Genomic DNA, 26241 nt, shown 5'->3' with positions numbered 1-26241 from the left:
ATCAATATCTCTCTCCTCTCTTCTCTCGCTCTCCCCTTTCTCTCTCTCTGCTCCCTCTCTCTGCTCCCGCTCTCTCTGCTCCCGCTCTCTCTGCTCCCGCTCTCTCTGCTCCCGCTCTCTCTGCTCTCCTGCTCTCTCTGCTCTCTCTGCTCTCTCCTCTCTCTGCTCTCTCCTCTCTCTGCTCCCGCTCTCTCTGCTCTCTCCTCTCTCTGCTCTCTCCTCTCTCCTCTCTCTGCTCCCGCTCTCTCCTCTCTCTGCTCCCGCTCGCTCTCCTCTCTCTGCTCCCGCTCGCTCTCCTCTCTCTGCTCCCGCTCTCTCTCCTCTCTCTGCTCCCGCTCTCTCTGCTCTCTCCTCTCTCTGCTCCCGCTCTCTCTGCTCTCTCCTCTCTCTGCTCCCGCTCTCTCTGCTCTCTCCTCTCTCTGCTCTCTCCTCTCTCTGCTCTCTCCTCTCTCTGCTCTCTCCTCTCTCCTCTCTCTGCTCCCGCTCTCCTCTCTCTCTGCTCCCGCTCGCTCTCCTCTCTCTGCTCCCGCTCTCTCTCCTCTCTCTGCTCCCGCTCTCTCTCTGAGGCGCTCTCTCTCCTCTCTCACCAAGACGACAGACCTGTTGCTTTTGGCTCTGATAAATAATTTGAGGGTTGGCACATGCTTAAGAAAAGAATAGCTCTGTTAGACTCCAGACCCCAAAGTCAAGTTGACTACAAGTCTTGGACTGTAAAGCTAATAATTAATGATCTTAACTATATTTAAAACCAATAATACTTTTAGACTTTTACCCAAGTAGTATTTTACTGGGTAACTCACTTTTACTTGTAACTTTCTCTTTCTAAGGTATCTATAATTTTACCTAAGTATGTCATTTTCTCCACCACTGGGTGTCTGGGTGTGGATGGGTGTCTGTGTGGGTGGGTGTGGGTGTGGATGGGTGTCTGTGTGGGTGGGTGTGGATGGGTGTCTGTGTGGGTGGGTGTGGGTGTGGATGGGTGTCTGTGTGGGTGGGTGTGGATGGGTGTCTGTGTGTGGGTGGGTGTGGGTGGGTGGGTGTGGGTGTGGATGGGTGTCTGTGTGGGTGGGTGTCTGTGTGGCTGGGTGTGGGTGTGGATGGGTGTCTGTGTGGGTGGGTGTGGATGGGTGTCTGTGTGTGTGTGGGTGGGTGTGGGTGGGTGTCTGTGTGGGTGGGTGTCTGTGTGGGTGGGTGTATGGGTGTCTGTGTGGGTGGGTGGGTGTCTGTGTGGGTGTCTGGGTGTGGGTGGGTGTCTGTGTGGGTGGGTGTCTGTGTGGGTGGGTGTAAAGAGACAGAAGTATAGAACACGTTGGTTTTGATGTTGATGAAAAACGCTCCTGAGACACCAGCCAAACAAGGACACGTCCCACTCCATGTTCTGTTCAATGAGTTGGTAAGATCCAACTAATCCGTGGTGGGCAACAGGTAGACCCCTACCTGTGGTTAAACAGGTAGACCCCTACCTGTGGTTAAACAGGTAGACCCCTACCTGTGGTTAAACAGGTAGACCCCTACCTGTGGTTAAACAGGTAGACCCCTACCTGTGGTTAAACAGGTAGACCCCTACCTGTGGTTAAACAGGTAGACCCCTACCTGTGGTTAAACAGGTACCTGTGGTTAAACAGGTAGACCCCTACCTGTGGTTAAACAGGTAGACCCCTACCTGTGGTTAAACAGGTACCTGTGGTTAAACAGGTAGACCCCTACCTGTGGTTAAACAGGTACCTGTGGTTAAAAGGGAGCCCTACCTGTGGTTAAACAGGTAGACCCCTACCTGTGGTTAAAAGACCCCTACCTGTGGTTAAACAGGTACCTGTGGTTAAACAGACCCTACCTGTGATAGAACAACAGCGTGGTAATGTGTGGTGTGAACTAATCACAGACTAACACCCTTTAGATCCCAGGCTAGATGTTCACAATGGCACCATATTCCCTACGTAGTGCACTACCTTTGAACAAGTCCCATAGGGAATGGGTTACCATTTGGGACATAGTCATGCAGAGAATTGGTGTATAGTGTGACAGATGTCCAAGGTGTGTCCTGTAGGACTCTCCTATAAGGGCTGGGTTCATTCCCCTGACCCCAACATGACTGGTTCTCCTGGAAGTACCCAGCCTCCAGGAGAGGGGGGAGGGGAGAGGGGGGAGGAGAAAGGCGAGGAGAGGGGGGAGGGGAGAGGGGGAGAAAGGCGGGGAGGAGAAAGGCGGGGAAAGGAGGGGAGGGTTGGGTAAGGGAGGAGAGTGGAGGGGAGGGAAGGGTTGGGTAAGGGAGGAGAGTGGAGGGGAGGGAAGGGTTGGGGAAGGGAGGAGGAGAGAAGGAGTCACCACACATCAGACCTTGGAAAAGGCTGGTTTGATGTCACAATATATTGGTAGAAACATTACCGGTCAAAAGATTTAGAACACCTACTCATTCAAGGGTTTTTCTTTATTTTTACTATTTTCTACATTGAGAAAATTTGTGAAGACACCCAAACCATTAAATAATACATATGGAATCATGTAGTAACCAAAAAAGTGTTAAGCAAATCAAAATATATTTTATTTTTGAGATTCTTCAAATAGCCACCCTTTGCCTTGATGACAGCTTTGCACACTCTTGGCATTCTCTCAACCAGCTTCATAAGGTAGTCACCTGGAATGCATTTAAATTAATAGGCGTGCCTGGTTAAAAGTGAATTTGTGCCATTTCTTTCCTTCTTAATGTGTTTGAGCCAATCAGCTGTGTTGTGACAAGGTAGAGGTGGTATACAGACGATAGCCCTATTTGGTAAAAGACCAAGTCCATATTATGGCAAGAACAGCTCAAATAAGCAAAGAGAAATGACAGTCCATCATTACTTTAAGACATGAAGGTCAGTCAATACGGAACATTTCAAGAACTTTGAAAGTTTCTTAAAGTGCAGTTGCAAAAACCATGAAGCGCTATGATGAAACTGGCTCTCATGAGGTCCGCCACAGGAATGGAAGACCCAGAGTTACCTCTGCTGCAGAGGATAAGTTCATTAGACTTTCCAGCCTCAGAAATGTTCATGGTCGAATTCCTGCAAAGAAACCACTACTAAAGGACACCAATAAGAAGAAGAGACTTGCTTGGGCCAAGAAACACGAGCAATGGACATTAGACCAGTGGAATTTTGTCCTTTTGTCTGGAGTCCAAATTGGACTTCACTGTATCATTAGGGGTGTAGTATATCCTATAGGACACCATATTTGGTCAGAGAGCGACGCATTCATGGCACGCCGATGATGCGGGCGGACATCACTTGAACGACTGTATCTCGGTCAAATAAGCACCAATCGGGGTCAAACAAAGCTAGCTAGATAGCCAATGAGCTGGGCTTTATGGGAGTAAACCATGTATATGTCGTAGAATGTAGCTTCTATGCTTGTACGACAAGCATGCCTTTTCATTTTGGACGAAAATTGTACGGATATTCAGAGTTGTGAAGTTATTAAAACTGGTTGTTTTGCAAATGTTGAACTTATAATATGGCTACTAATACTTGGAAAGCTAAATCAAAGTCCAAGTATACAGATTTGATGATATTCCTGCAGAAAAATGTAATATGAATGCGAATGTCTCCTTCACGATTTGCCCAAATGTACCTGGGGACTTCACACTAAATGTCTTGTAGTTCACTTATACTTCAAGTTATCCGTCTGCGCTGCCATCTTGTGGACTCTATCGGAATTACAACAAGAGTGATGGCTAGAACTGGGACCTTTCTCTTGCATTTCAAAGATGGTGGTAGAAAAATACCAGTTTTTTTCCTTGTATTTTCTCCTACCAGATCTATTTTGTTATATTCTCCTACATTCAATTCACATTTCCACAAAGAATATGCATATCCTTGCTTCAGGGCCTGAGCTACAGGCAGTTAGACTTGGGTACGTCATTTAGGCGAAACTTGAAAAAAAGGGGACTATCCCTAAGCCACCTAGGGGTCTAGTAACACCCCCCCCCAACTCCAACTAATGGAGAGGCCTAACTTAGCCCTGTCCTGAGAGATCGGAACGTTGCTGGATCAGAACCATAGGAATAGAATCAAGCTGATTGCTTAGACATTCTAGACAAAATTGGAGAGATAGGTAGGCACAAGTCTATGTAATGCTTTGTAGATTAGCAGTAAAACGTGAAAATCAGCACCTAAACTTTACTCCTCTCCTCTCTCCTCTCCCCTCCTTTACTCTCCTCTCCGAAACAAATACAGTATGTAGTAGTGTGTGTGTGTGTGTGTGTGTGCGTGCGTGTGTGTGTGTGTGTGTGTGTGTGTGTGTGTGAGGGTGCGCGTGTACAACTCACATGTGTTGGGAGGCATTAGGGAACATCTCTGAGTATTGTGGGGCTGAGTCCTCCGGCCCGTGGGGGGCAGCGTGGGTGATGACCATCATCACTGGCCGATGAGGGTACACCTTCTTGGACATACGGAAGAAGTTGATACTGTGGTTGGTGATCAGGTCCGTGAAATAGTCCTGCAACGGGGAGAACAACAGGAATAACAAGTATTAGCTTTACAGCTGGAATCCTTCATGGTGAAACTTCCATGTCTGTTTGGGATATCACATCAACAAAGAAGTTACTGCAAACAACCAACACAGTTTTAACACGTACAACAGAACAGCAGAATATGTCATTGTTTTGACCACGCGGTTCAACGCTCATCAGCTTTGTTTCATCAACAAAACAAAAACAATAACAAAGGCGGTGGGGTGGACAGTGACGTTTCCAATAGTGCGGATTCCATCTTTAATTCTCATTGTGTGGATAAAATGTTTTGTATAGTACAGGTTAGGCTAGATCCAGAACAGACTATTGGAGGCGCACAGTATTACATAGAGCCATGACTACATGGAACTCTATTCCACATCAGGTAACTGATGCAAGCAGTAGAATCAGAAAATACACCTTATGGAACAGCGGGGGCTGTGAAGAGACACACACACAGATACAGACACACACATACGGACACAAACGCTAGCACATACACTCTACACACACCTATATTGTGATATTGTTGTATGGTGGTATTATACATTTTGAACTGTAGATATGTAGTGGTGTAATAATGATATATAATGTACTGTTTTATCTTTTGTGATGTAAGTGCTTTAATATGTTTGGACCCCCATTCATGATCTGATTTACAGTATAAGAGAAGGACACTCTAGAACTCTAGGACTCTAGAACTCCAGGGTACTCTAGAACTCCAGGGTACTCTACAACAGGGTACTCTACAACTCTAGGAATCTCTAGAACTCTAGGACACTAAAACTCACAGGTACCAATGATTTGATAGAAATGAGATTAAATGTAGGTCCTGCAATGCAGCAAGTGGCATCCAGAGCTGCAGAGAGATTTTGTAATACCAAAATCACCATCAATCAATGAAATGTACTTATAAAGCCCTTTTTACATCAGCAGATGTCACAAAATACTATACAGAAACCCAGCCTAAAACTCCAAACAGCAAGCAATGCAGATGTAGAAGCACGGTGGCTAGGAAAAACTCTCTAGAAAGGCAGGAACCTAGGAAGAAACCTAGAGAGGAACCAGGCTCTGAGGGGTAGCCAGTCCTCTTCTGGCTGTGCCAGGTGGAGATTAAAAGAGTACATGGCCATTAAGGCAAGATTGTTCTTCAAGATGTTCAAACGTTCATAGATGACCAGCAGGATGAATCAGAGGTCGAGAACGCAGGGGCGGTAGAGGGAGAAAGAGAGTCAAAAACAGCAGGTCCAGGACAAGGTAGCACGTCCGGTAAACAGGTCAGGGTTCCATAGCCACAGGCAGAACAGTTGAAACTGGAGCAGCCTCATGACCAGCATGACCAGGTGGACTGGGGACAGCCAGGAGTCATCAGGCCAGGTAGTCCTGAGGCATGTTCCTAGGGCTCAGATCCTCCAGGAGGGGAGGGAGAGAGAGAGGGAATTAGGGGTAGCATACTTAAATTCACACAAGACACCAGAATTACACCAGATATACACTGACACAGACCATTGCAGCATAAACACTGGAGGCTGAGACAGGAGGGGTCGGAAGACACTGTGGCCCCGTCCGACAATACACCCGGACAGGGCCAACCACTCCACCCACTTTGCCAATGCACAGCCCCCACACCACTAGAGGGATATCAACAGACCACCAACGTACTACCCTGAGATAAGGCTGAGTATAGCCCACAAAGATCTCCTCCACCGCACGAGCTAGAGGGGACGCAAAACCGGTCAGGAAGATCACGTCTGTGATCCACCCACTCAAGTGATGAACCCCTCCTAGGGACAGCATGGAAGAGCACTAGTAAGCCAGTGACTCAGCCCCCGTAATAGGGTCAGAGGCAGCGAATCACAGTGGAGAGAGGGGAGCCGGCCATGTAGAGACAGCAAGGGCGGTTCGTCGCTCCAGTGCCTTGCCGTTTACCTTCGCACCCCTGGGCCGGACTACACAAGAAGAATACCTCACTCCCCACCGGTGTGACTACTACCTCTGAGGGTTTAGAACTTGAGGTAGTCACCTCATACAAGTACTTGAGAGTATGGCTAGACGGTACACTGTCCTTCTCTCAGCACATATCAAAGCTGCAGGCTAAGGTTAAATCTAGCCTTGATTTCTTCTATCGTAATCGCTCCTCTTTCACCCCAGCTGCCAAACTAACCCTGATTCAGATGACCATCCTACCCATGCTAGATTACAGAGACGTAATTTATAGATCAGCAGGTAAGGGTGCTCTCGAGCGGCTACATGTTCTTTACCATTCGGCCATCAGATTTGCCACCAATGCTCCTTATAGGACACATCACTTTATACTCCTCTGTAAATTGGTTATCTCTGTATACCCGTAGCAAGACCCACTGGTTGATGATTATTTATCTGAGATACTGATAAGTGAATTATCTAATAAAGGTAAATTAATCCATAATCCATTATTAATTAGTAGTTATGTAGCGTGGATAATGAATAATTAATGTACTGAACGTTAGTCCCATGAAGGTCTAGTAGAGGCTGGAGAGGGAGAGAAATGTGTGTGCGTCTTAGAGGACCTAAGAGAACAGTAGACATTTGTTCTACCTGACCTAGCAACTCTGAGAGGCTTTGGAGGAAATATGGGAGTAGCCTTCAAGGTTCTCCTAATCTCTGGGGAAAGGAACAGGCTGCGTTGGATAGTGATTAACAGTGGTGGAAAGTCAAGGGAGAGATACTGTTCACCTGCTGTTTGTGTGTATGTGTGTGCGTAGGTTATGTACTGTTGGTGTGGAGGTGTGTGCGTAAGCGGAGAGAGAGGATAAAATGAACTTCTTTGTTAATGTTGAGCAGAACGTTCTCTGAATAAACCGCACAAACCTTTTGCAGAAGCTGAGTCTTTGCTTAATTATTATTAAACCCAGGGTCTTACAAACCTTCGGGGATTAGTCAAAGCTTATTGATTGTTAGTTATTATCATTAGGATAGAAAATTCCTTTGACAGATACCTACTGCAGCCCTCATCCTCCACATTCAACACTCGTTCTGCCAGTCACATTCTGTTAAAGGTCCCCAAAAGCACACACATCCCTGGGTCGCTCCTCTTTTCAGTTTGCTGCAGCTAGCGACTGGAACGAGCTGCAACAAACACTCAAACTGGACAGTTTTATCTCCATCTCTTCATTCAAAGACTCAATCATGGACACTCTTACTGACAGTTGTGGCTGCTTTGCATGAGGTATTGTTGTCTCTACCTTCTTGCCCTTTGTGCTCAATAATGTTTGTACCCTGTTTTGTGCTGCTACCATGTTGTTGTCATGTTGTGTTGCTACCATGTTGTTGTCATGTTGTGTTGCTGCCATGCTATATTGTCGTCTTAGGTCTCTCTTTATGTAGTGTTGTGTTGTCTCTCTTGTCGTGATGTGTGTTTTGTCCTATATTTTTATTTAATATATCTTTATTTTTAATCCCAGCCCCATCCCTGCAGGAGGCCTTTTGCCTTTTGGTAGGCCATCATTGTAAATAAGAATTTGTTCTTAACTGACTAGCCTAGTTAAATAAAGGTAAAATATAATTTTCATGATGTCAATGTGACAACTGTTGATAGACGCAGCTGGTAAATTCGCTATATACTCCAATTTCTGTACACTCTTGTCTGTGTGCCAGAGCGCAGAATAACTGACAAATTTACCAACCATCAACACCCATTGAATATGGCCGGTGTCAGTAAACGTTGGTAAAAAAAAAACACAATTCAATTGTTGCCAGCAGCACAGTTGCAGTCACCAACACTCTGAGTAACATGAAAATAGCATAACCAGCTCTGAAAGGGAGAGCAAAATGGTCAGTGAGCTGTTCTCTCATTTGTGTCTGGAAGTAGCTAACATTAGCCAACATTAGCCAGTTAGCTTGGGTGCTTGACTGCTGTTGTTATGTTAGCTAGCTAGCGAATGTTACGTGTATGATCTGTGTAGTATTATTATTCGTATCTCAGAGCCATTTGCTTTGCTAACTATAGCCCTATGTTAGCTAGCTAGCTAACATTGAACCCTGCAGATTCATGCAGGGTAGTAACGTTATGAGTTGGGATTACGGTTCATTGTTTTGCTAGCTGGCTAAATGTTTAAACAAAAGCCTCCACTATGCAAGTAACAATTTGAATAGAATGTTCATGATGTCACTGCAGCAACTGATGATAGACGTAGCTGGTAAATTTGCTCTGGCTATCTACTCTGAATACTCTCGTTTGAGTGTGCCAGAGCTCAGAATAACAGACGAATTTACAAATGCTCAACACCCGCTGAATATGGCCGGTGTCAGTAAACGTTGGCAAAAAAAAGCATAATTAAATTGTTGCCAGCAGCACAGTTACGGTCACCAACTGTCACGTCCTGACCAGTAAAGGGGTCTATTTGTTATTGTAGTTTGGTCAGGACGTGGCAGAGGGTATTTGTTTTCATGGTTTTGTGTATGTGTTTAGAGGGATATTTTGTGTAGAGTGTTTCTGGGGTTTATTGGTGTAAGTGTCGATGTAGAGGGGGTAGTTGATTTAAGTGGTTCGGGGTGTGTGTGTATTGTAGAGGGGTATTTGATTTATGTGTTCCGGGGTGTTGGGTATGTTCTTGTGTTTGTATTTCTAAGAGGCTGTTCTAGTTTTGTATTTCTGTGTTGGCCTGGTATGATTCTCAATCAGGAACAGCTGTACATCGTTGTTGCTGATTGAGAGTCATACTTAGGTCGCCTGTTTTCACCTGTTAGTTTGTGGGAGATTGTGCTTGTTTAGCTGTGTGCCTTACCGGCCTGTTATTCATCGTTGTGTTGTGTATACGTGTTTGTTTTGGGTTTTTCCTTCTTTGTCCCAATAAAAGAAGATGAGTGTACATATTCCCGCTGCGTTTTGGTCCTCTCCTTACGACACCCGTGACACCAACGCTCTGGATAACATGAAAACAGCCTAACCAGCTCTGCTAGGGAGAGTAAAATGGTCAGAGTGAGCTGTTCTTTCATTTGTGTCTGGAAGTAGTTAGCAAGCTAGCCAACATTAGCCAGTTAGCTTGGGTGATTGACTGCTGTTAGGTCAGCTAGCCAACGTTAGCCAGTTAGCTTGGGTGATTGACTGCTGTTAGGTCAGCTAGCCAACGTTGTGGGTGTAGACAAAGAAGAGCTCTCCAGTAGGTACCAAAACATTCAAAGGCCATTTTCTCAAAAGTGAGGTTACAAGTTCATCAACATTCAAAGCAGCATTACTTTCCCATTGTTCCTCAACTGTCGTGTATGATATACCATTTTGTAGCTCTGAAGTCTCTACTTTTATCCAATGTAAAAAAACACAATTTCTAATTTTGCTACATAAGACCGAATCGAGACCATCGATCACATATATACTGAGTATATGAATAGTGTGTAAATAGTATTTTTGTTGTCTCTTGTTGTCTTTCCAATATATAACTTACATTTTTATTTTATTTAATGTAATATCTTATGTTGTTCTTGTCTATAACTGTTCTGTAAATGTCATGTATTTATACATTTTATGTGGACCCCATTAAGAATATCTGCTGCATGTCCAGTAGCTAATGTGCTGGCGTTGGTTGTATTGAAAACACTGAGGTCTCTCTTTCTCTCTCTCTCTCTCTCATCCTCTGTCTCCGTATCTCCTCGTCTCCGGGGTCGTTACAGGCGCTGAAGTCGCCATGACTACTAGCGTAGCATGGAGCCAACCTGTGGCACAGTGGCATGATAGCATGGCACGGTATGACTGCTCAGCCCTGCCAGGAGCCCTGCCAGGAGCCCTGCCAGGTCACAGTGGAACCAGAGTGAGATGGTTAGCGGGATTCCCTTGAAATGGTATAAGTCAGATTAAACCTGATTCATCTTGGAGCTATTCATGGTTTTATAGCTGACTTTAATGACCTGCCTGGATCTGAAGGGAGGGAGGGAGGGAGGGAGGGAGGGAGGGGGGAGGGATGGAGGGAGCGAGAGAGCTGAGAGAGAGAGAGAGCTGAGAGAGAGAGAACCGAGAGAGAGAGAGCTGAGAGAGAGAGAGAGAGAGAGAGCTGAGAGAGAGAGAGCTGAGAGTGTGTGAGAGAGAGAGAGAGAGAGCTAAGAGAGAGAGAGAGCTGAGAGAGAGAGAGAGAGAGCTAAGAGAGAGAGAGAGAGAGAGCTGAGAGAAGCACATGGCATTAGCATGGTATTACTGTCCTGCTGTCTTCCAAACCACCTTGACTCTAACCTTGATTACTCTCCAAAAGGAATGAGCCAGACGATGTGTCTCAAATGGTACCATATTCCCTATATTGTGCACTACTTTTGACCAGAGCCCTATGAACCCTGGTTAAGGGGTTAACGGTGCCATTCGTGCCGCAGAGTACCGAGGGAGGTGAGAGTGATGGGAAGGAGGTGAACACACTTCCCAGAAGATAGCTTTGAGTTTCTCTGGCCTTCGTTTGAGACATGTAATTAACCGGTTAGTGACATACAAATGCTAATGTTGTCAAGGTAGTGAATGATAATAGCTGTACAGCAGCACTGTCCAAGAGTGGCTAAACTATTAACAGGCAGTTTACATTGGGCACGTCAGTCAGACAGGAAGTGGAGAAAAATAGACCCTAGCCTGAAGAAGATTAAAAAGTACAGGAAATTTGCTGAAAATATTCCCTGCCTCTGAGTAACAGCCTTAAGTTTGAAGGGATGCTGAATGGGCAAACACTATTTTTTTATATAGAAAAGCCATCTATTTTATATATATAGAAAAGCCCCTACCATCTTATTTATATATATAGAAAAGCCATCTATTTTATATATATAGAAAAGCCCCAATAGAAAAGCCCCTACCATCTTATTTTATATATATAGAAAAGCCCCTACCATCTTATTTATATATATAGAAAAGCCCCTACCATCTATTTTATATATATAGAAAAGCCCCTACCATCTATTTTATATTTATAGAAAAGCCCCTACCATCTATTTTATATATATAGAAAAGCCCCTACCATCTATTTTATATTTATAGAAAAGCCCCTACCATCTATTTTATATATATAGAAAAGCCCCTACCATCTATTTTATATATATAGAAAAGCCCCTACCATCTATTTTATATATATAGAAAAGCCCCTACCATCTATTTTATATATATAGAAAAGCCCCTACCATCTATTTTATATATATAGAAAAGCCATCTATTTTATATATATATAGAAAAGCCCCTACCATCTATTTTATATATATAGAAAAGCCCCTACCATCTATTTTATATATATAGAAAAGCCATCTATTTTATATATATATAGAAAAGCCCCTACCATCTTATTTATATATATATAGAAAAGCCCCTACCATCTATTTTATATATATAGAAAAGCCTTCTATTTTATATATATATATAGAAAAGCCCCTACCATCTATTTTATATATATAGAAAAGCCTTCTATTTTATATATATATATAGAAAAGCCCCTACCATCTATTGTACGGAAAACAACACCAGGAAAACAGGAGCCAGATCTTGGTAAAGTCATTGGTCTACTGCATTGACCAATCACCAGAAATGGGTGGGATTTACCAACATACCAACATAGAAGAGAGATTTTTTACATTTTTTTTTTACATTTTAGCAGACGCTCTTATCCAGAGCGACTTACAGTAGTGAATGCATACATTTCATACATTTATTTTATTTTTTTCTCCATACTGGCCCCCCGTGGGAATCGAACCCACAACCCTAGCGTTGCAAACACCATGCTCTACCAACTGAGCCACAGAGAGACGATCAGGCAAACCAACAGCATGGATAATGTTAGTTAGATTGAGTTAAACAACCTGTATTCAGATGAAAAAAAACGAAATGCGTTTAAAGTGTACGGGAAATCAAATGTATTGTGTGAATGTGTCGCAAAGTAAAATGTATAATTAGGAATTCCTCATGTAGCTAGCAAACTTTAGCGCCACTAGCTCAAGCTGCACGTCGATGTGGCCACAGTGAGGCTGACCCGTACGCATGTTGTGCAACTACGGGTGTGAAAGGCTAACTAGCTAGTGGCAATAATGTCAAGTATACTGTTAAACAAAACACATTGTTTTGACTGGCTCTCCAACCCTGTTCCTGTTTACCTAACTAGCTAGCTAGCTAGATAGCTGCAGCATAGAATATATATATTATATTCTGGAGCTATCTGTACCTTAGCTTAGATTAGCTATATATATATATATATATATATATATATATATATATATATATATATATATATATATATATATATATATATATATATATATAAGCTAAGCTACAGATAGCTACAGCATATATATATATATATATAGATAGATAGATAGATAGCATAGATAGATAGATAGATAGATAGATAGATAAGCTAAGCTACAGATAGCTACAGATAGCTACAGATAGAATATATATAGATAGATAAGCTAAGCTACAGATAGCTACAGCATAGAATATATATAGATAGATAAGCTAAGCTAAGCTACAGATAGCTACAGCATAGAAAAAAAAATATATATATATATATATAGCTAATCTAAGCTAAGGTACAGATAGCTACAGAATATAATATATATAGATAGATAAGCTAAGCTAAGCTACAGATAGCTACAGAATAGAATATATATAGATAGATAAGCTAAGCTACAGATAGCTACAGAATAGAATATATATATATATAGATAGATAAGCTAAGCTACAGATAGCTACAGCATAGAATATAAATATATATATATAGATAAGCTAAGCTAAGCTACAGATAGCTACAAAATATATATATATATATATAGATAAGCTAAGCTAAGCTACAGATAGCTAAGCTATCTGTTGTTGTTACTGTAGACTGTACGTCATCCTTTTTTCACAGCTGTCACAAAATCCTATTGTGCCACGGCAACAATGATTTTGTTGTAAAATTGTATTTGCTTCCATTTCGTTTCAATGTTTATTTATTTATTGGGCAAGTTGTTAGTTTTATAATGTGTCCTAAGTACATCTGTCTCCCTTTCGCCCGTGTTTCTTGGAGATCCTTTGAATGGTAAAATTTTGTGATACTCTCAACTCATCCTGTGTTATAAAGAACATTCATAACTGGTTTATAACAGATCGAATGAATGTCACTTTAGTTAAGGTGTCTGTGCACACTCTATAAGGGCCATATGACATGGTTATGACTTCCATCATTCCATTCAATTTAACAATGTGATACAGAGGTTGGTAAATGATATAACACCTTGTTATAACAACTGGTATATAGACTATTATGTAGCTTGCAGTAACACATGACAGAAGTTGTCATGCAGACTGGATATTAGCAGTTGCTATTAACAGCTGACATTGGAGCATATGATAACAGGCTGAACAGTCATCTATAACACCCATTATAACCAGTTATATGATAACAGGCTGAACAGTAATCTATAACACCCATTAAAACCAGTTATAGAACATCTCATCTGGCTAGAGAGAGAGTGTGTGTGTGTGTGTGTGTGTGTGTGTGTGTGTGTGTGTGTGTGTGTGTGTGTGTGTCTGTCTGTCTGTCTGTCTGTCTGTCTGTCTGTCTGTCTGTCTGTCTGTCTGTCTGTCTGTCTGTCTGTCTGTCTGACAGGGATTGGAACACACACAGACACACACACCCCCGCGGGTATAGACCAGACGTACCTTGGAATACTCCACGCCGTGTTTCTCCTTGTACCCGTTCCGACAAACGGTGTAATTATAAAAGCGTGAATTTTTTATGAGCCCCACCCATTCACGCCACCCAGGAGGGATGTAGCTACCGTTGTACTCGTTCAGATACTTCCCAAAGAACGCTGCAGAGAGGACGAGAGGAGACAGAGACAATTAAGAGTTAGAAAAAAATATATTGTCCATGCAATGTGGAAATTTGTCTTTGGCTTTTCACACAAATTGATAAAAGTACGGAATGGCAGGAGGATCATAAATGTCTTGTCTTTAAAAACCGGGACGTATTTTCTCTAAAGCCTATGATGCAAAAAAAACTAGCAATGTTTGTCATTACAATAGAGGAGGGTCATGAAAGGGATTTGGCTTGTTAAAATATCAGCTCATTTTCCCCCTGTTGTGTCCGAATGAACAAACCTTTACCTTTCTCTGACCCTAACACCCTAATAAAAACCCCTCCTTAGTAACCATCTACCAGGAACTACCTGTACTGATTTTAGTACAAGGAACTACCTGTTGATTTTAGTACCATGAACTGTCTGTTGATTTTAGTACCAGGAACTGTCTGTTGATTTTAGTACCAGGAACTGTCTGTTGATTTTAGTACCATGAACTGTCTGTTGATTTTAGTACCATGAACTGTCTGTTGATTTTAGTACCAGGAACTACCTGTTGATTTTAGTACCAGGAACTGTCTGTTGATTTTAGTACCAGGAACTGTCTGTTGGTTTTAGTACCAGGAACTGTCTGTTGATTTTAGTACCAGGAACTGTCTGTTGATTTTAGTACCAGGAACTGTCTGTTGATTTTAGTACCAGGAACTGTCTGTTGATTTTAGTACCATGAACTGTTGATTTTAGTACCATGAACTGTCTGTTGATTTTAGTACCAGGAACTGTCTGTTGATTTTAGTACCAGGAACTGTCTGTTGATTTTAGTACCATGAACTGTCTGTTGATTTTAGTACCAGGAACTGTCTTGATTTTATTACCAGGAACTGTCTGTTGATTTTAGTACCAGGCACTGTCTTGATTTTATTACCAGGAAGTGTCTGTTGATTTTAGTACCAGGAACTGGCTGTTGATTTTAGTACCAGGAACTGGCTGTTGATTTTAGTACCAGGAACTGTCTGTTGATTTTAGTACCAGGAACTGTCTGTTGATTTTAGTACCAGGAACTGTCTGTTGATTTTAGTACCAGGAACTGTCTGTTGATTTTAGTACCAGGCACTGTCTTGATTTTATTACCAGGAACTGTCTTGATTTTATTACCAGGAACTGTCTTGATTTTATTACCAGGAACTGTCTGTTGATTTTAGTACCAGGAACTGTCTGTTGACTTTAGTACCAGGAACTACCTGCCTCCCTCTCTCCCTGCCTGACTGCCTCCCTGCCTCTCTCAACTAAAATCAAGAGAGGGGGAGAGAGAGGGGAGGGAGAGGGGGAGGGAGAGGGGGGGTAGGGAGGGAGGGGGAAGGGGGGAGAGAGAGGTGGACAGAGATGGAGAGGGGGGGTAGGGAGGGAGGGGGAAGGGGGGAGAGAGAGGGGGAGAGAGAGAGAGGGGAGAGGGGGGGGTAAGGAGGTGGAAGGGGTTTCAGAGAAAGAGATGGGGCATGCAAACACAACACACGGTCACTAAAGTCAACAGACAGTTCCTGGTACTAAAACCAACAGCCAGTTCCTGGTACTAAAACCAACAGACAGTTCCTGGTACTAAAACCAACAGCCAGTTCCTGGTACTAAAACCAACAGCCAGTTCCTGGTACTAAAATCAACAGCCAGGTCCTGGTACTAAAATCAACAGACAGTTCCTGGTACTAAAACCAACAGACAGTTCCTGGTACTAAACTCAACAGACAGTTCCTGGTACTAAAACCAACAGACAGTTCCTGGTACTAAAATCAACAGACAGTTCCTGGTACTAAAATCAACAGACAGTTCCTGGTACTAAACTCAACAGACAGTTCCTGGTACTAAAACCAACAGACAGTTCCTGGTACTAAACTCAACAGACAGTTCCTGGTACTAAACTCAACAGACAGTTCCTGGTACTAAAATCAACAGACAGTTCCTGGTACTAAAATCAACAGCCAGTTCCTGGTACTAAAACCAACAGACAGTTCCTGGTACTAAAATCAACAGACAGTTCCTGGTACTAAAATCAACAGACAGTTCCTGGTACTAAACTCAACAGACAGTTCCTGGTACTAAAATCAACAGACAGTTCCTGGTACTAAACTCAACAGACAGTTCCTGGTACTAAAATCAACAGCCAGTTCCTGGTACTAAAATCAACAGACAGTTCCTGGTACTAAAATCAACAGCCAGTTCCTGGTACTAAAACCAACAGACAGTTCCTGGTACTAAAATCAAGACAGGTCCTGGTACTAAAATCAACAGACAGTTCCTGGTACTAAAATCAACAGACAGTTCCTGGTACTAAAACCAACAGACAGTTCCTGGTACTAAAATCAAGACAGTTCCTGGTACTAAAATCAACAGACAGTTCCTGGTTCCTAGGGAGTAGGTGGTGTTAGGGTCAGAAGGTGGTGTAGGTGGTGTTAGGGTCAGAGAAAGGTAAAGGTTTCCCCATTCAGACGGAACAGGGAAAAATGATCTGACATGTCATTTGACATGGGGACACGGGGGAGAGAAAAGTTCCATAATGTTCTCACCTGTCCTGTATCCTGTGTTGTTGAGGTAGACAGCGAAGGAGCGTGGTTCATGCTGAGCCTGCCAGGACGGTGAGGAACAGTTCTCGTTGTTGGTGTATGTGTTGTGATTGTGAACATACTTCCCTGTCAGCATGGACGAGCGAGACGGACAGCACATGGGCGTGGTCACAAAGGCGTTGATGAATGAGGTGCCTCCATTCTCCATTATCTTACGAGTCTTATTCATCACCTGGAGAGAACCTGGAGAGGAGGAAGAGGAGGAGGAGGATGGAGAGGAGGAGGATGATGGAGAGGAGGAGGAGGATGAAGAGGAGGAGGATGGAGAGGAGGAAGATGATGGAGAGGAGGATGATGAGGAGGATGAAGAGGAGGAGGATGAAGAGGATGAAGAGGAGGAGGATGATGGAGAGGAGGAGGAGGATGGAGAGGAGGAAGATGATGAAGAGGAGGATGAAGAGGAGGAGGATGATGAAGGGGAGGAGGATGGAGAGGAGGAGGATGATGAAGAGGAGGAGGATGGAGAGGAGGAGGATGATGAAGAGGAGGATGATGAAGAGGAGGATGATGGAGAGGAAGAGGATGGAGAGGAGGAAGAGGATGGAGAGGAGGAAGAGGATGGAGAGGAGGAGGATGATGGAGAGGAGGAAGAGGATGGAGAGGAGGAGGAGGGTGAAGAGGAGGAGGAGGATGAAGAGGAGGAGGATGATGGAGAGGAGGAAGAGGATGGAGAGGAGGAGGATGATGGAGAGGAGGAAGAGGATGGAGAGGAGGAGGAGGGTGAAGAGGAGGAGGAAGATGGAGAGGAGGAAGATGATGGAGAGGAGGAAGAGGATGGAGAGGAGGAGGATGATGGAGAGGAGGAGGAGGGTGAAGAGGAGGAGGAGGATGAAGAGGAGGAGGAGGATGAAGAGGAGGAGGAGGATGAAGAGGAGGAGGATGATGGAGAGGAGGAGGATGATGGAGAGGAGGAGGATGATGGAGAGGAGGAGGATGATGAAGAGGAGGAGGAGGATGAAGAGGAGGAGGATGATGAAGAAGAGGAGGATGATGAAGAGGAGGAGGATGAAGAGGAGGAGGAGGAGGAGGAGGAGGAAGAGGAGGATGGATGGAGAGGGAACTTCAGAGTTTTATTCGGTACATGAAAACGTAAGTGAAAAAGTACATTTTGTGTGCACTACGTCATCACGCACTGATTTTTATCCACAACAAGTCAGTTTGGTAGAAACACATCACCGAAGGGAAAATGCGCATAATTTCTTCATGTGGATTCTAGAATATTAGCATGAAAATCTATTGCTAATTGGATGGAAACTTATTAACTCTGTTTTAAAAATGGCTTCCCTGATTTTAGACAGTTCTGTTTGAAAACTCTGTGAAGGAAAATATACAAACTACTGCTCGTTAGTGAGAGACAGTGTGAGGGATCATTTCTGTCAGAGAAGAAGAGGATTGCAACATTACATTTCCCTGTGGGTAAACACAGCAGTCAGACTGTGATTGGAGCTTTTCTCAGAAAGAGCGAGAGGGAGAAAGAGGTAGAAAGAGAGAGAGGGGAGAGAGAGAGAGAGGGAGAAGGAGAGAGAGGGGAGAGAGAGAGAGAGGGAGAAGGAGAGAGAGGGGAGGGCGTTAAAGAAGGAAGGAGGGAGAGAGAGAGCGAGAGAGAGAGAGAGAAGGCGAGAGAGAGAGAGAGAGAGAGAGAGAGAGAGAGAGAGAGAGGGAGAGAGAGAGAGAGAGAGAGAGAGGGGAGGGCGATAGAGAAGGAAGGAGGGAGAGAGAGAGAGAGGAGAGAGAGAGAGAGGGAGGGCATTAGAGAAGGAAGGAGGGAGAGAGAGAGAGGGTGCAAGAGAGAGAGGGCGAGAGAGAGAGAGAGAGAGAGAGAGAGAGCGAGAGAGAGAGAGAGAGAGAGAGGAGGGCAAGGAGAGAGAGAGAGGGTGCAAGAGAGAGAGAGAGAGAGAGAGAGAGAGAGAGAGAGAGAGAGAGAGAGAGAGAGCGAGAGAGAGAAAAATAGAACAAAAGAAAAGAGAAAGAGAGGGGAGATTCAAACAGGAAGCTCTTACAACACATAGTGAACTGAACAACCTCCAGAGCTCCAGGGGGTCAGTCCATTATTCTTACCCAGCTCTGTGTCCTGATCGTCGGTCATGATGAGGATGATGTTGGGTCTGATGTTCCTGCGGTCTCTCTGTATGCGTCCCCTGAGGCCTCCCTGGGCTCTGGTAGTGCTGACGGCTGAACAGCCCTGGTCCCAGCCCAGGAACACGAGGCCCAGCCAGGCCACACACAACAGCAGCATGGCGGAGAGATGGAGGGAGCGATGGAGGGTGTCACTCACTCACGGACACACACTGTAGCTCCCACAGCTGAGGAGAAGTCTGAGGAGAAAGAGAGAAGAGGACTTGTTATGAATCAATCAATCATATTTATTTTATAAAGCCCTTTTAACATCAGCAGTTTCACCTTTTTTTTTATCTGGCCTTTCCCCCAAAGAGCGAGCAAACCAGAAGCACAGTCGAGCCAGAAGCACAGTCAAACCAGAAGCACAGTCGAGCCAGACGCACAGTCAAACCAGAAGCACAGTCGAGCCAGAAGCACAGTCAAACCAGACGCACAGTCAAACCAGAAGCACAGTCGAGCCAGACGCACAGTCAAACCAGACGCACAGTCAAACCAGACGCACAGTCAAACCAGACGCACAGTCAAACCAGAAGCACAGTCGAGCCAGAAGCACAGTCAAACCAGAAGCACAGTCAAGCCAGAAGCACAGTCAAACCAGACGCACAGTCAAGCCAGAAGCACAGTCAAACCAGACGCACAGTCAAGCCAGACGCACAGTCAAACCAGACGCACAGTCAAACCAGAAGCACAGTCGAGCCAGAAGCACAGTCAAACCAGAAGCACAGTCAAGCCAGAAGCACAGTCAAACCAGACGCACAGTCAAGCCAGAAGCACAGTCAAACCAGACGCACAGTCGAGCTGGAAGCACAGTCGAGCTAGTTTTAGTTATGGCCTGTGTATGGGAGACTAGGAGACCTAAGTGTTGTAGGCCTATAGTTTGTGTTTTTGGGATGTCACTTCCTGCTACTGGGAGGGCAGTACTAAGGTGATGGTGCAGGGGGTGCCCCTAAGTGAAACTTCTCACTGGTCGGGGAGGTTGGGGCAATAAGCAGACCAGAGTGACCCTGCCCAATCCAAAAACAAAACGATGGGTCCTTGTCAAAAGTAGTGCACTATAAAAGGCCATTTGGGCCACATGCTAACAGTTCCAGCGGGGGTTTGAAAAAAAAACTAAATAAAAAAACAAAAACCAGAATCAGATCAACAGAATCTGATCAACAGAATCTGATCTACGGAATCTGATCTACAGAATCTGACCTACAGAATCTGATCTACGGAAGCTGATCTACGGAATCTGATCTACAGAATCTGACCTACAGAATCTGACCTACGGAATCTGACCTACAGAATCTGATCTACGGAATCTGACCTACGGAAGCTGATCTACGGAATCTGACCTACGGAAGCTGATCTACGGAATCTGATCTACAGAATCTGATCTACAGAATCTGACCTACAGAATCTGATCAACGGAATCTGATCTACGGAATCTGTCCTACAGAATCTGACCTACGGAAGCTGATCTACGGAATCTGTCCTACAGAATCTGACCTACAGAATCTGATCTACAGAATCTGTCCTACAGAATCTGTCCTACAGAATCTGTCCTACAGGGTCCTGGTCAAAAGTAGTGCACAACATAGCGAATAGGTTGCCAATTGGGACACAACAAATATCTGCACAACTGTGTTGGCCTTTGGCTTTCCATCCTCTCGTCTCCCCCATAGAGATGTGTGGTGATGATGAGCAGCTCTCACAGCTAACAGAGGAACACATGGCACAGCTAACAGGGGAACACATGGCACATCTAACAGAGGAACACATGGAACAGCTAACAGGGGAACACATGGAACAGCTAACAGAGGAACACATGGAACAGCTAACAGGGGAACACATGGAACAGCTAACAGGGGAACACATGGCACATCTAACAGAGGAACACATGGAACAGCTAACAGGGGAACACATGGCACAGCTAACAGAGGAACACATGGAACAGCTAACAGGGGAACACATGGAACAGCTAACAGGGAAACACATGGAACAGCTAACAGGGGAACACATGGAACAGCTAACAGAGGAACACATGGCACAGCTAACAGGGGAACACATGGCACATCTAACAGAGGAACACATGGAACAGCTAACAGAGGAACACATGGAACAGCTAACAGGGGAACACATGGAACAGCTAACAGAGGAACACATGGAACAGCTAACAGGGGAACACATGGAACAGCTAACAGAGGAACACATGGAACAGCTAACAGAGGAACACATGGAACAGCTAACAGAGGAACACATGGAACAGCTAACAGAGGAACACATGGAACAGCTAACAGAGGAACACATGGAACAGCTAACAGGGGAACACATGGAACAGCTAACAGAGGAACACATGGAACAGCTAACAGAGGAACACATGGAACAGCTAACAGGGGAACACATGGAACAGCTAACAGGGGAACACATGGAACAGCTAACAGAGGAACACATGGAACAGCTAACAGGGGAACACATGGCACAGCTAACAGAGGAACACATGGAACAGCTAACAGAGGAACACATGGAACAGCTAACAGGGGAACACATGGAACAGCTAACAGAGGAACACATGGAACAGCTAACAGGGGAACACATGGAACAGCTAACAGAGGAACACATGGAACAGCTAACAGAGGAACACATGGAACAGCTAACAGAGGAACACATGGAACAGCTAACAGAGGAACACATGGAACAGCTAACAGAGGAACACATGGAACAGCTAACAGGGGAACACATGGAACAGCTAACAGAGGAACACATGGAACAGCTAACAGAGGAACACATGGAACAGCTAACAGAGGAACACATGGAACAGCTAACAGAGGAACACATGGAACAGCTAACAGGGGAACACATGGAACAGCTAACAGGGGAACACATGGAACAGCTAACAGGGGAACACATGGAACAGCTAACAGAGGAACACATGGAACAGCTAACAGGAGAACACATGGAACAGCTAACAGAGGAACACATGGAACAGCTAACAGAGGAACACATGAAACAGCTAACAGAGGAACACATGGAACAGCTAACAGGGGAACACATGGAACAGCTAACAGGGGAACACATGGAACAGCTAACAGAGGAACACATGGAACAGCTAACAGGGGAACACATGGAACAGCTAACAGAGGAACACATGGAACAGATAACAGCACTGAAGGAGGAGGTGAGAAAGCTGAGGGGTGACAGAGAGAGAAGCCAGAAGAACAGCCCACCTCAGACCCGGAGTACAACCTCAACACCACGATGGGACAGACAACTCAGGACCCACCAACCCCCCGCTCCTAACAGCCCTCCGCTCCCCTGATGGCCATCCTGACAACCCTGCCCACATCCACTGAGGACACACAAAAGCCACAGATTGTGCTCCTCATTGACTCAAATGGCAAATACATTCAAGAGGATACATTTTTTTTCCCCAAACACAAAGTGGCTAAACTCTGGTTCCCAAACACTAGGCATGCCCTGGAGCTGTTGTCAGAGGACAGACTAGGGTCTCCCAGCCACATCATAATTCACACGGGCACAAAAGACCTGAGGGCCCAGCAGGAAACGGTGGCCACAGCACTCAAGGGAGTGAGTGAAAAATCTTCTTCCACTTTCGCCAACGCACAAGTGGTTATCTCCACCTGGGCGTTGGCTACCACAAAAATACATTCTCTTTGCCACCATACAGCGGCTGAAAGAAAGCATTTTTCCGGGACTGTGCCTCAAATCCTAATGTCTACCTGGCCCACCACTCCACCCTGGACTTGAACAGCCTTTATGACCAGGTCCACCTCTACAAGGCAGCAATGACAACTTTTGCCAGGACCCTGAAAGACGTCACCCTCAACCACAGCCCCAGCACCTCATACAGGAGCAACAGAGCATTGGACACCCCTCCCAGACCTGCAAGACACCCACCCAGACCAGCAAGCCCCCCCCCCCCCCCCCCACGAAGGACCTGCACCGAGAGAACCCTCGCAAAGAGGACCTACACCCAGACTACAGCTTCACCAGCCACACCCCAACCAACTGAGACCACCCCAAACAACCCTTGGCCACACCCTATATAGTCCCCCCAGATCAGACCTATGCCCCTTCTGCCCACCCCATATTTACATTTACATGTTAGTCATTTAGCAGACGCTCTTACCCAGAGCGACTTACAGTAGTGAATGCAGACATTTCATTTCACGCAATCCCTTTCTCCGTACTGGTCCCCCGTGGGAATCAAACCCACAACACTGGCGTTGCAAACACCATGCTCTACCAACTGGCAAGGACCTCAACATGACATATTCCCAGGCCGTGGGCAGAGCAACAGGCCCAACCCTAACTATTACAACGGCCCAGGCCCCATCCTGCGACCTAAGAGTGATGTATCAGATGCTCAACATGCTCTGCTCACTCTGGGGCCTAAACCACAACCAAAACAACACCAGACACTATGGAACACAAAGCTTTTATTTTCTCATTCTGGAATATACAAGGTCCTCTTAAAGAGCAGGAACCTAGACTTCATCAAAAAGATATTAAAAATACAGACATTGTCATCCTACAAAAAACATGGTATAAAGGAGACGGACCCACTGGTTGCCCTCTAGGTTACAGAGAGCTGGTAGTCCCATCCACCAAACTACCAGGTTGGTGGTATAGAGGAGATGGACCCACTGGTTGCCCTCTAGGTTACAGAGAGCTGGTAGTCCCATCCACCAAACTACCAGGTGGGTGGTATAGAGGAGACGGACCCACTGGTTGCCCTCTAGGTTACAGAGAGCTGGTAGTCCCATCCACCAAACTACCAGGTGGTATAGAGGAGATGGACCCACTGGTTGCCCTCTAGGTTGCAGAGAGCTGGTAGTCCCATCCACCAAACTACCAGGTTGGTGGTATAGAGGAGATGGACCCACTGGTTGCCCTCTAGGTTACAGAGAGCTGGTAGTCCCATCCACCAAACTACCAGGTGTGAAACAGGGAAGAGACTCAGGGGATATGCTAATTTGGTATAGAACAGACCTAACTCACTCTATTCAATTAGTAAAAACAGGAACATTTTTACATCTGGCTAAAAATGTATAAGGAAATGATCTCAACAGAGAAAAATGTCCTCCTGTGCGCTACCTATATCCCCCCACTAGAATCCCCATACATTAATGATGACAGCTTCTCCATCCTACCTATATCCCCCCACTAGAATCCCCATACTTTAATGATGACAGCTTCTCCATCCTACCTATATCCCCCCACTAGAATCCCCATACTTTAATGATGACAGCTTCTCCATCCTACCTATATCCCTCCACTAGAATCCCAATACTTTAATGAGGACAGCTTCTCCATCCTAGAGGGGGAGATCAACCATTTCCAGCCTCAGGGACATGTACTAGTCTGTAGCGACCTAAATGCCAGAACTGGACAAGAACCTGACACCCTCAGCACACAGGGGGACAAACACCAACCTGGAGGTGACAGCATTCCCTCCCCCATATGCCCCCCTAGACACAACTACGACAACATAACCAACAAAAACGGGTCACAACTCCTGCAGCTCTGTCAGATGCTGGGTCTGTACATAGTTAATGGTAGGCTTTGAGGGGACTCCTATGGTAGGTACACCTATAGCTCTGTCAACGCTGGTAGTAATAGTCAATGGAGGCTTTGAGGGACTCCTATGGTAGGTACACCTACAGCTCTGTCACACGCTGGGTATGTACATAGTCAATGGTAGGCTTGGCTATGCGTCGCGGGTATGTACATAGTCAATGGTAGGCTTTGAGGGGACTCCTATGGCAGGTACACCTATAGCTCATTTCTTGGCAGTAGTACTGTAGACTACTTTATCACTGACCTCAACCCAGAGTCTCTCAGAGCGTTCACAGTCAGTCCACTGACACCCCTATCAGATCACAGAAAAATCACTTTCTACATGAACAGAGCAATACTCAATCATCTAAGCCAAAGGAACTGAGTAATATTAAGACATGGAAGGAAAGTGGTGTATAAACATACCAAAGAAACAATTAGACAACAACAAATTCAATCTCTTCTAGAACAACTTCCTGGACTAAACGTTCCACTGTAATAGTGAAGGTGTAAACTTGGCAGTAGAAAACCTAAACAGTATATTTGACCTCTCAGCTCCCCTATCAAATCTAAACATGTAAAGCAGACAACCTAAGAAAATGAACAACAATGACCAATGGTTTGATGAAGAATACAAAAACCTAAGAAAAAAGGGAGAAATCTATCCAACCCAAAAACATAGAGACCCAGAAAACCTGAGTATACGCCTTCACTATGGTGGATCACTAAAACAATACAGAAATACACTACGGAGAAAGAAGGAACAGCACGTCAGAAATCAGCACAGTGTAACGGAAGAATCCATAGAATCTAACCACTTCTGGGAAATTTTAAAATTCTAAACAAACAACTCGAACAGTTATCCATCCAAAACGTAGATATAAGATAAGCCAATAGATAAGCCAATTCTCCAATATTTTTGGCTCTATAGCAAAGAACAATCAGCAAAAACATATACAGTTGAAGTCGGTAGTTTACATACACTTGGTTGGAGTCATTAAAACTTGTTTTTCTACCACTCCACAAATTTCTTGTTAACAAACTATAGTTTTGGCAAGTCGGTTAGGACATCTACTTTGTGCATGACACAAATCATTTTTCCAACAATTGTTTACAGACAGATTATTTTACTTTTAATTCACGTATCACAATTTCAGTGGGTCAGAAGTTTACATACACTAAGTTGACTGTGCCTTTAAACAGCTTGGAAAATTCCAGAAAATGATGTCATGACTTCAGAAGCTTCCGAAAGGCTAATTGACATCATTTGAGTTAATTGGAGGTGTACCTGTGGATGTATTTCAAGGCCTACCTTCAAACTTGACATCATGGGAAAATCAAAAGAAACAGCCAACACCTCAGATAAAAAATTGTAGACCTCCACAAGTCTGGTTCATCCTTGGGAGCAATTTCCAAACGCCTGAAGGTACCACGTTAATCTGTACAAACAATAGTACACAAGTATAAACACCATGGGACCACACAGCCGTTATACCGCTCAGGAAGGAGACACGTTCTGTCTCCTAGAGATGAACGTACTTTGGAAAGAAAAGTGCAAATCAATCCCAGAACAACAGCAAATGACCTTGTGAAGATGCTGGAGAAAACAGGTACAAAAGTATTTATATCCACAGTAAAACTAGTCCTATATCAACATAACCTGAAAGGCCGCTAAGCAAGGAA

General features: G+C 44.6%; 1 protein-coding gene across 1 annotated transcript in view; it reads right to left on the bottom strand.

Annotated features, from left to right (window-relative positions):
- The window catches only part of LOC106579714 (extracellular sulfatase Sulf-1), a 109599-nt gene that overhangs the window by 47949 nt on the left and 35409 nt on the right, over positions 1-26241 (bottom strand). The window contains exons 3-6 of the mRNA XM_045702807.1: positions 18937-19193; positions 16822-17061; positions 14124-14275; positions 4307-4476 (exon numbers count right to left, since the gene is read on the bottom strand). Of these exons, the coding sequence (XP_045558763.1) occupies positions 4307-4476; positions 14124-14275; positions 16822-17061; positions 18937-19114 (740 nt within the window). The 5' untranslated portion in view covers positions 19115-19193. The remainder of the gene's footprint in view (positions 1-4306; positions 4477-14123; positions 14276-16821; positions 17062-18936; positions 19194-26241) is intronic.

This window comes from Salmo salar, chromosome ssa19 (assembly GCF_905237065.1).
Source record: "Salmo salar chromosome ssa19, Ssal_v3.1, whole genome shotgun sequence".
Lineage (NCBI taxonomy): Eukaryota > Metazoa > Chordata > Actinopteri > Salmoniformes > Salmonidae > Salmo > Salmo salar.
Note: the sequence above shows the minus strand (reverse complement) of the source record. Positions and strands in the feature narration are given on the sequence as shown.